This window comes from Myotis nattereri, assembly GCF_964212035.1.
Source record: "Myotis nattereri genome assembly, chromosome: 11".
NCBI classification, from domain to species: domain Eukaryota; kingdom Metazoa; phylum Chordata; class Mammalia; order Chiroptera; family Vespertilionidae; genus Myotis; species Myotis nattereri.
The window spans coordinates 45363312-45375924 of record NC_138086.1 but is presented as its reverse complement, the minus strand read 5'-3'; the positions used below and the strand labels follow the sequence as shown (position 1 = coordinate 45375924).

The 12613-nt window shown below is 41.7% G+C and overlaps 1 protein-coding gene across 1 annotated transcript in view; it reads left to right on the top strand.

The window, feature by feature from the left end:
• CDK6 (cyclin dependent kinase 6) overlaps positions 1-12613 on the top strand; it is a 202566-nt gene that overhangs the window by 100471 nt on the left and 89482 nt on the right. Inside the window, exon 3 of the mRNA XM_081102351.1 lies at positions 3652-3819. Within this exon, the coding sequence (XP_080958477.1) occupies positions 3652-3819 (168 nt within the window). The remainder of the gene's footprint in view (positions 1-3651; positions 3820-12613) is intronic.

The window sequence follows — 12613 nt, the reverse complement described above, 5'->3', positions numbered from 1 at the left end:
TACCTTGTGTAGTGTTACGACTTATTCGTTCATATCATTCTCAAAAACTGGGACCATGTCTTGTGACCAGAGTTCCTGAGGTAATTGAGTGCGTGTTTCTTTTGAGACTAGGTGTTCCAATGACTGATGGTTAAAGCTGAGGGGGGATCCCCAAATCATACTTACTACAGGTCCATTATGTTCATCAACTTACCTCACAATTAAATTACTGAAGGGAATGAGATTTTTGGCAAGATTTTCTTAAAATTGTTAATTAATTCAAAGCTCACTAGTTCAAAACTCTTCTTGTGGCTAGATATTCTAGGTTTAAAAGAAAACCCTGTTTGCTAACCAAAAAAAACACAAACCAAAATCTGAAGAATGGTAATTCTTGTGTAGAACTAACTTTTCCTATATTTATAGGCATCACTTACATGGAATCAATTTCTAGTGCAAGTATGAGGATTCACACCGTTGAACCCGTGCTTAGATGCAATATTAAGTCATTTTCATCTATGTTCCCCTTTAAACAAAGAAAAAGTAGACTCTTAGTACAAGTTCCAAAATAACACAACTAAAAACAAGTAATGATTATGGTATAATGATAAGGTGGAAAACCATGCAGCCATTAAAAATCATGTTGTATAAAAAACTTTTTTGTAGAAGTTTTGTTGTAGTGGCAAAATATTTACAATGAATTATTACATTTTTTAAAAGAACCACAAAATAACATGTATAGAATAATAACCATTTTTATTTATAAACATTTAATATACTATGGCACAAACGTATAATATTTATATAAATTATAGTATGATTATAGTACTTATGTAAATTATAACAATATAACCATATATTCTTTTTATACCTACATCTGATTTTTGAAACACAGACAAGAAAGACACAAAAATTATTTAAGAGTGAAGATTTCTCTGTTCTCTAAGGGGTAGGATTTTGAGTGACTTTTGTCCTTCCTATGGAATTTTTTAAAATTTTATAATTTATTGCATTAAGCATACACCAATTTTATAATTTTAAAAACTGTATCATATGTGCTATAAGTAAATGCACAAATAAAAGCAGTGCACATTTATTTACTCTGTAGTCCAGGATTTTTATAAAGTTAGATGGGCCTTATTATTAATTAATTAGTTCAGATTTTTAAATCTTTGTTCTGCTAATTTGCTGCTTATTGTTTGGACAGTGACAACTGAGCCAAGCAGATTTATTCTTTGTACCATTTTAAATTGTTGGTACTCGGTATACAAGAAGCTAAAAATGATGAACCAGCATAACATTACTTTAGGTTAGTCATGCTATTTAAAATTTAGTGCTTACAAGTGTGTGCATATGTTTTCAATAAAGACTTATTTGCCACAGCGGAAGACTCCTTAACGTTTTGTGCTTCATTTTCACACTCATGTTTATTCATTGTTGTTTGGCCTATAGTGGTTCTTAAGTCTCAAAGGACTGACTATCGGTGGACAGTACAGTCTTCTCCAAAGTTTTCACCTTTGGAGATTCAGAAGATAGTAGGTCCCCCCTTATCCACAGTGGATGCCTGAAACCACAATAGTACCAAACCCTATATATACTATGTTTTTTCCTATACTTACATACCTATGATAAAGTTTAACCTATCACTTAGGCACTGTAAAAGATTAACAATAACTAATAAAGTAGAACAGTTATAACATTATATGCTGTAGTAAAAGTTATGAGAATGTGCTCACTCTCTCCCTCCTCTCCTTCCTCTCGCACCCCCAACCCATCTCTCTCTCTCTCTCTCTCTCTTTCTCTCTCTCTCTCTCTTTCTCTCTCTCTCTCTCTCTCTCTCAAAGTATCTGTTTACCCGTCTAATGACTGAGAGGGCTACCAGGTGACTAACAGCCGGTCAGTGTCTTCAATGTGGACACACTGGGCAAAGGGATAACCCGTGTCCCAGGTGGGACAGAGTGGGGCAGCACAGATTTCATCCCACGACTCAGAAGAGCATTTAAAATGCATGAATTGTTTATTTCTGGAATTTCCCGTTTAGTTTTTTAGGACCATAGTTCACTGTGGGTCATTGAAACAGTGGGGAGTGAAACTGGGGAAGCGGGGAGGACTGTGCCCCTCTAGGTGGATCTCAGGAAGATCCCAGTCACGGTGTCATTGCATACCCACCCTTAGCCCTTTGTGCCCTGACCTGATGGCACTGACCACATTTTCCTGTGGTTGCTTGTGACTCTGTCTCCCCCAGGAAACAGTACATTTTAACAATTATCGCAGTTAAATGATACCATGTGCCAGAAACATCATAACCCCTTTGCATACAATACTTCATTTAAATCTCATAATGGTGTGAAAAGGAAGCACTATTTTCTCCATTATGTAAATGGAAAGGCTAAGGCTTCAGTTGTAAACAAGCTGGGATGTGAAAACAGAACTCCCATCTCTAAAGGAAGAACTAGTACCTTAAACCAATAACCAAATCTGCTGTTCTCCGCGAGGGGCTCAGTGGTCCAGCTGCTGAGTAGTGTGTGTCCTCACACCACAGCACCCCACAGCCGTGAAGCCCATGATGCCGCCTAATCATTTTTCTAACCTTTATATGAACAAGATAACGTCTGTCCTCCCTTGTATACACCATTCTCACAATATTTTGAGAGGTAGATCAATCTTATTAACCCCAGATTTCAGAGTATCGTATCACGGTCAAATTTTGAATTCCTACTTTCAGACACTGTTTCTGAGTTTTAAATGTTCTAATTTTATCAGTTCTAAAATTAGAAAGAGATGTGATTTTATTGGTTTATTTTCTGAATGCCCCCTGCTTTATGCTGGTTAAGTATGGCAATAACAGCTACCGTGTATTGAATGCTTGCTACTGTGCTTAGTGCTTCACAAACAATGATCCTACAAAATAGGTTTTGGTACTTTGCCATTTTACAGATGGGAAAGCGGAGGCTCAGGGAGGTTAAATGGCTTATCTGGTTTTACCCACCACTCCTCCCATCATTGATCTGATAAAGGAGTGCATTGGGAATTTGAATTCACTTTTTCTGGACTTTCTGAATCAAAACTGTCTCTTGCTAGTGGTGTGACTTTGGGCTAATTACATGCTTTGTATCACTTTCTTGACTTGTAAAATGGGGTGATGATATTATTTACCTTAATGTTGTGGTATGGATTGAGTGAGCTACTAAATAGAAGGTACTTATAACAGTGCTTGACACAGTGTCAGCTGAATATGTGGTGCTATAAAATAATAATTACTATGAATATTATTATTATTCACTAGACTTTAACTATTGAGATCAAATACTAAACCATATAGAAGTATACGAAGTGAAAAATATTCCCCTCTCTCCACCACCTCTCCCAGTTCCTCTCCCCAGCATTAACCACTGACACCAGTTCGGTATATGTTCTTCCAGAATATTTCCTATGCCGTCTGAAACTATTTTTAAATTGTCCTTTCATTAATAAAGTACAGCTCCAGAGTAAACATTTTTGTAGTGATCTTGAGAATGGGAGAGTCGAGAGGTAGGAAGGGAGACGGATTCATTCATTCAGCAAATGTTTCTCAAATGCTTTCTGTGTGCCAGGCACTCCCCTGAGCGCCGAGGGCTTGGCAGGTTGCACTTCTGTTTTGACTGTGTATTGATTTTCTCCTTTGGTCTTATTTAGGATATGATGTTTCAGCTTCTCCGAGGTCTGGACTTTCTTCATTCTCACCGAGTAGTGCATCGTGATCTAAAACCACAGAACATTCTGGTGACCAGCAGCGGACAAATAAAACTGGCTGACTTTGGCCTTGCCCGCATCTACAGTTTTCAGATGGCTCTGACCTCAGTGGTGAGTGAGAAAGTGCTGTTCTTGCCTTAAACTCGTTTTTCCTCTTTTCAATGATAAACTTCCCTCATTGCCTGCCCCTAATGTTGTTATTACTGGTGGTCAGCTGGAGGGCAGAACCTCTGCACTGTTTTCTGTAGCCGTGGGGAGGAGGAAAGCATTCTGCTCACAGCTACAGACACATCCGGGCTGGGCTTGTTGTGGACAGGGCCCTTTGCAGAAATAGCTTGTTACATCTTAGCCACTAGAAGGAATCAGTTACAAATTTCCAAATGCCGTTTGTCATAACGCTCTCTTCAGAGCTGCGTATATATAATGTCAGGGGGAAGCGCAGCCCAAGGTCGGGGAAAAGAGAGCACCAGGAACCTTGACCTGTCTGCAGCATCCTGGTGGGAGGAGCAGCCAGGGTGCCTGCGCAAGGGTGTGAAAGCACTCCTATGAAGCTCTGGTGTCAACTGTGCAAAAAAAAAAAAAAATTCAATGTGCGTTGAACTTGGATGGCCCATAAACCAGTAGCACCACCCTGCCGGGCACAGGCTCAGCCAGGCCAAAAGAGAAAGGGCTGTGTTTTGCTAAAGCATTACAGTTATGATATCCTGTTCTATGTCTCATTCAGACCCAAAAAAACAAAATAGCTATTGACTTTGGTGTAGCTTCTATTTCTCCTTCTAGTTCATTGTTTCTGAGATGAATTTTTATAAACTTCTGCACCCAAAAGATAAAAAGAGGAGCCTGGATGTAGGCACTGATAACCCTGCTCTTTGAAAAGCCTGCTTTTTACATACAGTGAATTCATGCATAGGTTTAAAAAATAAGCAAGGAGTGCCCTTTGCTGTGCTACCGATCTGGGGCATCAAGTTGATGTGGAGGATCCCTTTGATTCTATGATGACTATAGAAATGGTCCTCAAAGCATGAGATTAAGCCTTAAGACAAAGAATCCTCTCGGGTGAATATGTCATTTTTCACATATAACCCAGCTTTTTTATGTTTTATTTTCACTGATTTCTGCCTTAACATGGTTCAAGTACAGTTGACAAACAATATTATATTAGTTTCTGGTGTGCAGCATAGTGATTAGACATTTCTAATCCCCACCCCCACACCCCTTATGTCTAGTACCCACTTGACACCATACATATGGGAGGGAGACTGGGGGGATGGGTGGAAAAGGGGAAGGGATTCATACATACAAGTTGCTAGTTGTAAAAACAGCCTCAGGATGTAAAGTGCAGCCCAGGGAGCATACAGTGCCCTTTATGTTTAGCATCTTTAGCCTCGAAGTGGTTCTCCATCAGGGGCAGCACCCTCCCGGGGGTGGAGACGACCGTGCCTCGTGATCACAGTGACCCGGGGGATGGAAGCGGCTACGAGGAGGCTGATGTTCTGCACAACAAAAATTGTTTCCCCCCATTCCATCAACGCCTCAGCTGAGAAGTAGAAAATTGGGAGGGGAGTTAGAAATTCTCTGAGAGAGGTAACTTGCCTTAGAAAGACGTTCCGTTTACAAAAGTCTTCTGCTTCCCCGCCCCTGAAGTGGGGATACTACAACCTGCACGTGTGAGGTTACATACTTTCCCCAACATTACATACTTTAGCAAGCATGTCCAACTCACGTTTCAACGAGGCATGCGGCCCACCCGCCGCGAGTTTGACATACTTTACCTAGACTAGAGCATCTGAATTTTGAAAGGGGATTCCTTGGAAATGTGTCCCCATTATTATTGAAAGATACATAGTACTTGTCTCCTCTTTGTCCAGCATGCACCATCGTTTCTGAGAAGACCAGGCACAGGATGGTGTTTAAAGGACACACCTCAGTTTTGGGCTGGGTCCGGCAAGCCTTGTATTCTTATATAATCACACCAGAAAGGGCCGAGTCTGTGTGTTTCCAAGTGGGAAGGGTGAGGTAGGCTGCAGGCTTCCCCAGGAAGTACTTGCGCATGTTGTAGCAGGACCCTGGGGAGAAGCTTGAATAGGCTTGATGATCCGGACAGTCATCCCAGGAGCAGATGGGTGGAACTGGTCTCCTTGAGGACATTAATTGAGGGAAGAATGAGCCATCACTGAGACACTTTATTTTGATTCCCCTAAGTGGGTACTGAAACCCATAAATAAAAACAGGAAACTCAATTGGTTTTGATTTTTTTTTTCTTATTTGAGGAATGGTAGCCCAGCTTGTGCGTAACTTCAATTAACATTCCATGCTTGCCGAAAGTTGATAGGTCCAGACAGGAAAATGCAGGCCAATTATTTCATAGAGAAAAGCGGAAAGGCAATCATAAATAACCTGATTTTTCAGTATCTGATTTGTGATTTGTGCTGCTTACGCTGTATAAAGTAAAAAAAAAAAAAAAAAAAAAAAGACACTGGAACAAATGCAGACTTTCCTTGAAAGTGAGGGTTGGAATTTAATGGTAATAATAAAAGGTATGATTCTTATAGGGTACTGCATTTCAAATTTTCCCTGTTGCTTTTTTTTATTTACTTATTTAAAGGGAAAAAGTCCCATTTAGCATAGTGATATATTGGTTCACATACACAGGGTGACATATAAAGACTTGGAATCGCAATTTTCCAGACCAAACTGGTATTTATTTTTCCACTTCCTGAAAATACACATTTTTTCGTGGGTTATGTCATACAGGAACTGGGAATTGACTTAATCTGTGGAATGTTAAAGGCATTGCAAGTTAACTGATTCGAAACTGACGTTTTACAGCATGAGGAATGCTGATGTATTACCGACCTTCCAAAGCCTGACTCAGATGTTCCCTCCTGGTACCTCCTGCAGAACTTAATCCCTCCTTTTCGCCCTCAGTGATTTCAGAGTGACGTCTTATTAATGTCTTTCTCGATACTGCTTTCTGTCTTGTAATTATTTGCGGGTGGGGGGGGAGAGTTTAGTTATCGGGCTGTGAGCTCCTTGAAGGAGTTAGCCTTTTGGGTAGTTATTAATTGAGGACAGTCACTAAGCCTGGACTGTAGTTGTTGCTGTGAGTGTGTAATTACGTACGTCCACATGATTTAACTTGCCTCCACCTGGTAAAGGAGTGTAAGTGCCTGTAGACACCTCACTGTCCTGGGCTGCCTCTAGCATGGCACTCAGAGGTGGGTAGGGCGTCTTGGGTTGTGACCGCTCATATACAATCAGGCATGCACCACGTATACCCTTACAGAGTGCTGTTTATACCTATTGCTTAAAAGGTTGTGGAATGAAGATGTGGGTAGCTACAATGTATACCTTAGACATGACAAGAGGGCCCCCTGGCCTGGGTCTCATGCTTCAGAGGAGGCTGCACTGGCCCTGCTTCAGCCATGGCTCCCCTCATGGGGCATAAAACCCAGGATACCAAAGAGATAAGCCACCTGGAGCCCAAGACACACCCTGCCACGCTCAGGGCATGGGAATTCCCTGGCTAAATGGGAACTGAATGAGCAATCCTCAGGCTCTTCCTCCTAACAGCAGTCTGCCCCCCTGTGTGCTCACCTCAGCAGTTCGCAGGCGTAGGGGCAGAGTGTCTGTGAGCATCAGAGGCCCCTTGTGAGACGAGGAGCTGGGGATGTGAAGAGAAGTGGGGACCTTTTCACTTAGCATGGGTTACTTTTTTCAGAAAAGCTTCTCTGAAACCATGAAAATCAATATTTTGGCCTGATTGAAATGGTTCCTTTGTGGAAAACCAAGGAGAACAGGTTACAGGGAAGGCCTTTCCATTGCACATGAGTGATACGTAAACGTCACAACTGGTGCGGTTATATAATCTCAGTGGCAGAAATGTTTCAGGAATATATGCTTATCCAATAGAATGTCTATGAGACGAGCTAAAATTCTAGGTAGAGTCATTCTAATGTCAACATTTCTAAGTACTTCCTATGTCAAGTGTGGTGTATGGTGCCACTTACTTATATCTGTATAGACAAAAGGGAAATAGAGACCAACGACTGAGCCAGAGTTTTAGTCAGACCTGGCAGGGAGCGTCTCCGAGCAGAGCCTGGACATCACCAGCCATCCCAGGATGACTCTGCTAGTGATGCAAGGTCATTATTACTTTTTCCCCAAACTGAATCCTAACAGGCAGGGCCATACTATTGCCACTAGATTTGGTGTTTTGGGAACTCCTTATGAACCACCTCACTGTGCAGGTGGGGAAACTGAGATTCCAACAGGCATTTTGTGACCAGGTTAAGTCTGAATTCACCAGATTGTAAGTGGCTTGGAGAACCCGCCACCCCCACTTCTTCCCTCTTCTCCGTAGGCTCCAGTACTTCGCAGCATATCCAGCTACGTTCTTTGGAACTCTCTGGTTGTACAAAGGGTGTCCAGCAGTTCCACAAATGTCCAACAGTCTATTTTTAAAAATAAATTGTAAGTCTTGCTGAAATTATAATTTTTAAAAAAACAAACAACTAGTTTATGCCACATTTTGACACAGTGGTGAGCCATGGAGGCATGAATTTGTGCCTCTTGTTGACTGATGGTTTATGTAGACTTCAGAATGAAACTTCTTCTGCCATCCTTGCATACAGCTGAATGGCTAATCAATTGCTTAGGAGAAATCAAGCGTTCCATATTTTTTCCATTAATTTTTTTATTTTATTATTTTTTAAAATAGATATATATATATTTATTTTTTTTAATATGTTTTATTGATTTTCTACAGAGAGGAAGGGAGAGGAAGAGGAAGTTAGAAACATTGATGAGAGAGAAACACCGATCAGCTGCCTCCTGCACACCCCCAACTGGGGATGTGCCTGCAACCAAGGTACATGTCCTTGACCGGAATCGAACCTGGGACCCTTGAGTCCGCAGGCCGATGCTCTATCCACTGAGCCAAACCGGTTCTGGCTAAAATATATTTTATTGATTTTTTTTTACAGAGAGGAAGGGAGAGGGATAGAGAGTTAGAAATATCGATGAGAAAGAAACATCGATCAGCTGCCTCCTGCACACCTCCTACTGGGGATGTGCCCACAACCAAGGTACATGCCCTTGACCGGAATCAAACCTGGGACCTTTCAGTCCACAGGCCGACGCTCTATCCACTGAGCCAAACTGGTTAAAGCTAATTTTTTTTATTTTATTTAGAGTGGAAGGGGAGGGAGGTGGGAGGAGAGAGAGAGACACATTGATTGGTTGCCTTCCATACGCACCCCAACCGGGGCTGAGGATTGAGCCTGCAACCCTTTGGATGCTCCAACCACTGAGCACACCGGTCAGGGCTCAGAAACTTTTTTATAAACCTAAGGGAGGAAATTGAATGAGATGGAGCTGTGTCATTCAGTCCACAAATAAGTATTAATTGCTTTCCATGTGTCAAGTAACCTAAGAAACAATAGTGAGACAAATGAATAAGGTCTTTGCTCTTATAGCACTTAGCATCAAAAGGGAGAGAGATCTTAATCAAATAGTCACACAAAGAGATGTGTAGTCAGAAACAGATAACTATAAAGGACACAGTTCTGTGGGCCCATGTGACCCAGGAACCCTCATTGGCTGGGGGTCAAGGAAGCCCTCCCTGCTCACCCGTGCCAGCCTGGGGGATGCTCAGGAGGTCTCCAGCACCCTCCTCTCCGAACCCACCTGGACACAGGCCCCGTGAACGTGTGCATCATACAATCCCTGCTTATTTTCTGTGTCTGTGTTTGGAATCACTCATTGTATGGCACCCCGTTGGCACCACCAAGTTGACAGAGTGAAACAGGACCAGAGATCGGAGAACAATGTCATCTTTTACAGGAGAAAATAAATTGTTTATGCTTGTTTCCTCTCCGTGCGTGTTGTATTTACTATGGAGACCTGGCAGGGTTTGTGCCTCAGCTTGGGCAGCCGAGTTGCTCCCACAGAAGCCTGCAGACGCTGCCAGTGCATACTGAGTAAATCAAACCTAGAGCATTACATGAGTATAATGGAAAAAACCCAAAGCCCTGTCGCCTCCGCACCTCAGGGGAAGGGCAGGACACACCTCTGAAGCCGGAAAGGTTCCTATAACTCCCTCCCTGCTCAACATCTCCTTGCCATGACACAACCAGGTCTGTTTTGTGAAAACTTCCAGTTGCCAGTACATATTTCATAGCTAACAATGGGGTGTTTGTGCCGGTTTCGTTTTCACTTTCACCAGTGAGGGAAGTGGAACACAATGGGGCAGTGCACAGAGCTGGGAACAGGACACGTTTTCTTCAGGATTCCCAAGGCTGGGTACGTGGAAAATGCCAGAGCCAAAACAAACATGGAAACGCATCCAGATCCTCCGTTACGCATTCTCAGTGGTAATAAAACACACTTTCAGTTACCATCTGATAGGTTAACTCTGCCTCCGCAGTGAAAGCAAACATTGATGACCACTGCGAGAATGAATGTCTCCCGTGTGGGAAGATAATGTGTGCCATACTGTACAGAAGGCTGCTTTTGGGGGGAGGGTGCGTGCGGGTGGGTATTTAATTGCACCAAGTATACTTGTGAAGTTAATCAAATGACTGCTTCCCTTGTTTGTAAAAGATAGTTACTCGTTTGACTCACCTAATTCTAGCTCCTTCATCAGTGGTCAGTGTAACGAGTTAGTTCTGGACGAAAAGAGTTTCCCTGTAAAGCCACTGCCTGGAGGATATTTTTACTCAGAGAAAGGACAGGGTGTTCTTTGCTTCCTCCATATGTACGTTCGGCCAGCATGTCCCATCAGGGAGTGATATAGACAGGGTCGCTCACCGCCTGGTTTTTATATCCCATTATAGACACAACCTTGTATGATGCCATTCAAATCTCAGAAGCTTGAGGCCAAGTTTGAGTGTAAAGACCAGGCATCGTCTTGCGGTTGACAATGCCAAATGCTTTAGAGAAGATTTGCAAGCAACGGGTTTCTCAGAGATTCAGAAGATGTGGGGGGTAGAGAGGATAAATTGTTTCCTCTTACATTTAACATTCTTATGGGAACATGCCTTCCATGTTTGGTCAGGGGCTAGTCTAACAAATTGTATTTAATGAGATATTTCTAGATCCTCTAAATTGCTTACCTCAAGTATGTTGTTTATGTTCATTCAAAAGAGTATGAGGTCCTTGGAATTGTACGTAAAAGCAATGTTTCTGTGACTTGGATCTTGATGTCCTCTTTAATTCTTTGGATATCTGAGCTTCTCAGTTTTGCAGATATCACTACTTACTTCCTTGTAAGGAAGGAGAGTTGGCAATATCTTCGTTTTGCTTAGGCTTTGATAGTATCATAGTGTAAGTTCCTAGGTCAAGATAGGTTACTGAATTCTGTTACATTGGACATATCCATTTTTAATCGCTCAAACCAAATCTTATACTATTTTACTGGTTCCCATAGTGCCTTCCTGGCACGTGCTAGGCACTTGATAAATACCAGGTGGAATGAATGAAGTGAATCCTCTTGATTCTCCGGTGCCTAAAGAATGAGTTGCTAGCTCCATAGCTAGGCATGGAGAATCTTTTGTGCAGTGTAGCCCCAACCTACCCCTCTGTGCTCCCATTCCCACCCAATGACCACCCCCATACACATAAACATACATTCCTTATCATGTAACACCATCAAATTTCTCACTACTCTTTGAACTTAATTAAGTGCATTGCCAACTCCCGGCTTTCATATATGAATCAATGAATAAATTTCCAACTCTGCATTTCCCATGTTGCTGCTGGGGCCATTGCATCATCAGTTATAAGCATCTAAAGGTGTGTGTGTGTGTGTGTGTGTGTGTGTGTGTGTGTGTGTGTGTGTGTGTTTATTTGGTTTAGACGCAACTTTTAGCTCAGCCTTCCCAATTACCTGCATCACTCCCTGATAGTAACTTGAGCTTTGAGGGAGTAACATCTACACTTCGACTGTCTGCCTGGACAGCCAGGCCTAACCTTCAGTTCATTATTGTGCTTCATCCCTCCCTCCTTATCCAAGGTCACAAACCTTCCTGCTCCTCCCCAACTTGTGCACTTAACATTTTCTGTAGGGTGTGTTTTTTGTTTTTTTGGTGTGTTTTCTAATGAAGATATTTGGAGGAACCATAGTCTCACAGGAAAAGGTTGAAAATGTCTGTGTTATAATTTCTTTTATTCATTTTATTTAGTCCATTTGGGTCCGTAAGAGGATTAGGTACATGTCTTTGTTAATCTATGCTCAAACTTTTTATGATTGCTTTGTAATACTGGGTTTTCTTTCCTATTTTATTGCTAATATTCCAAGTTTGCCTCTAAATGATACTCTTTGTGCCTCTGAGCTATTCCTCTTGTTGTTCCTGTGTTCTGTTTTCCTTTTCTCTAGGGATCGAAACCCAAGGTGAGTGGCATCATTGTGCCCGGCATCTGTAAGGATGTTGGTGATTTTTAAATCCTCATAAATTTCTATGTTAAACTTTACAGTTGGCTCTGGAGGAGTCATCTACCTTCAAGTCTCAGGGAAACATCCAAAAGAATGACGAGGAACATGTAGGGAGAATTTACTTTAGCACTGCTCCTATATTTATTTTGAAGGCTGGCAGAATCTAAAAGTGGGGTTGTAAACTTAACAACTCAACCATAAAAACCCCAAAATAAGGGAGAAAGATCGCTACTACTTCTAGGTTTGGGTACTAATATAAAGTTACAAGATTTCTATTCTTCCACTGTCTTAAATGCTTCCTTTTTTTTTTCCTAAAACTATCCTCGTCTTTCTTTTTCCCTACTTATATTTTGGTTAATTCGTTTTTAAACTTTATGGTGTTTTGAACTGTATGGAAGTTTTCTGAATTCTTGCTGGCATACTTCGGTTCATATATTTCACGGCGATATTGAATGCTATCTGCACCTTATG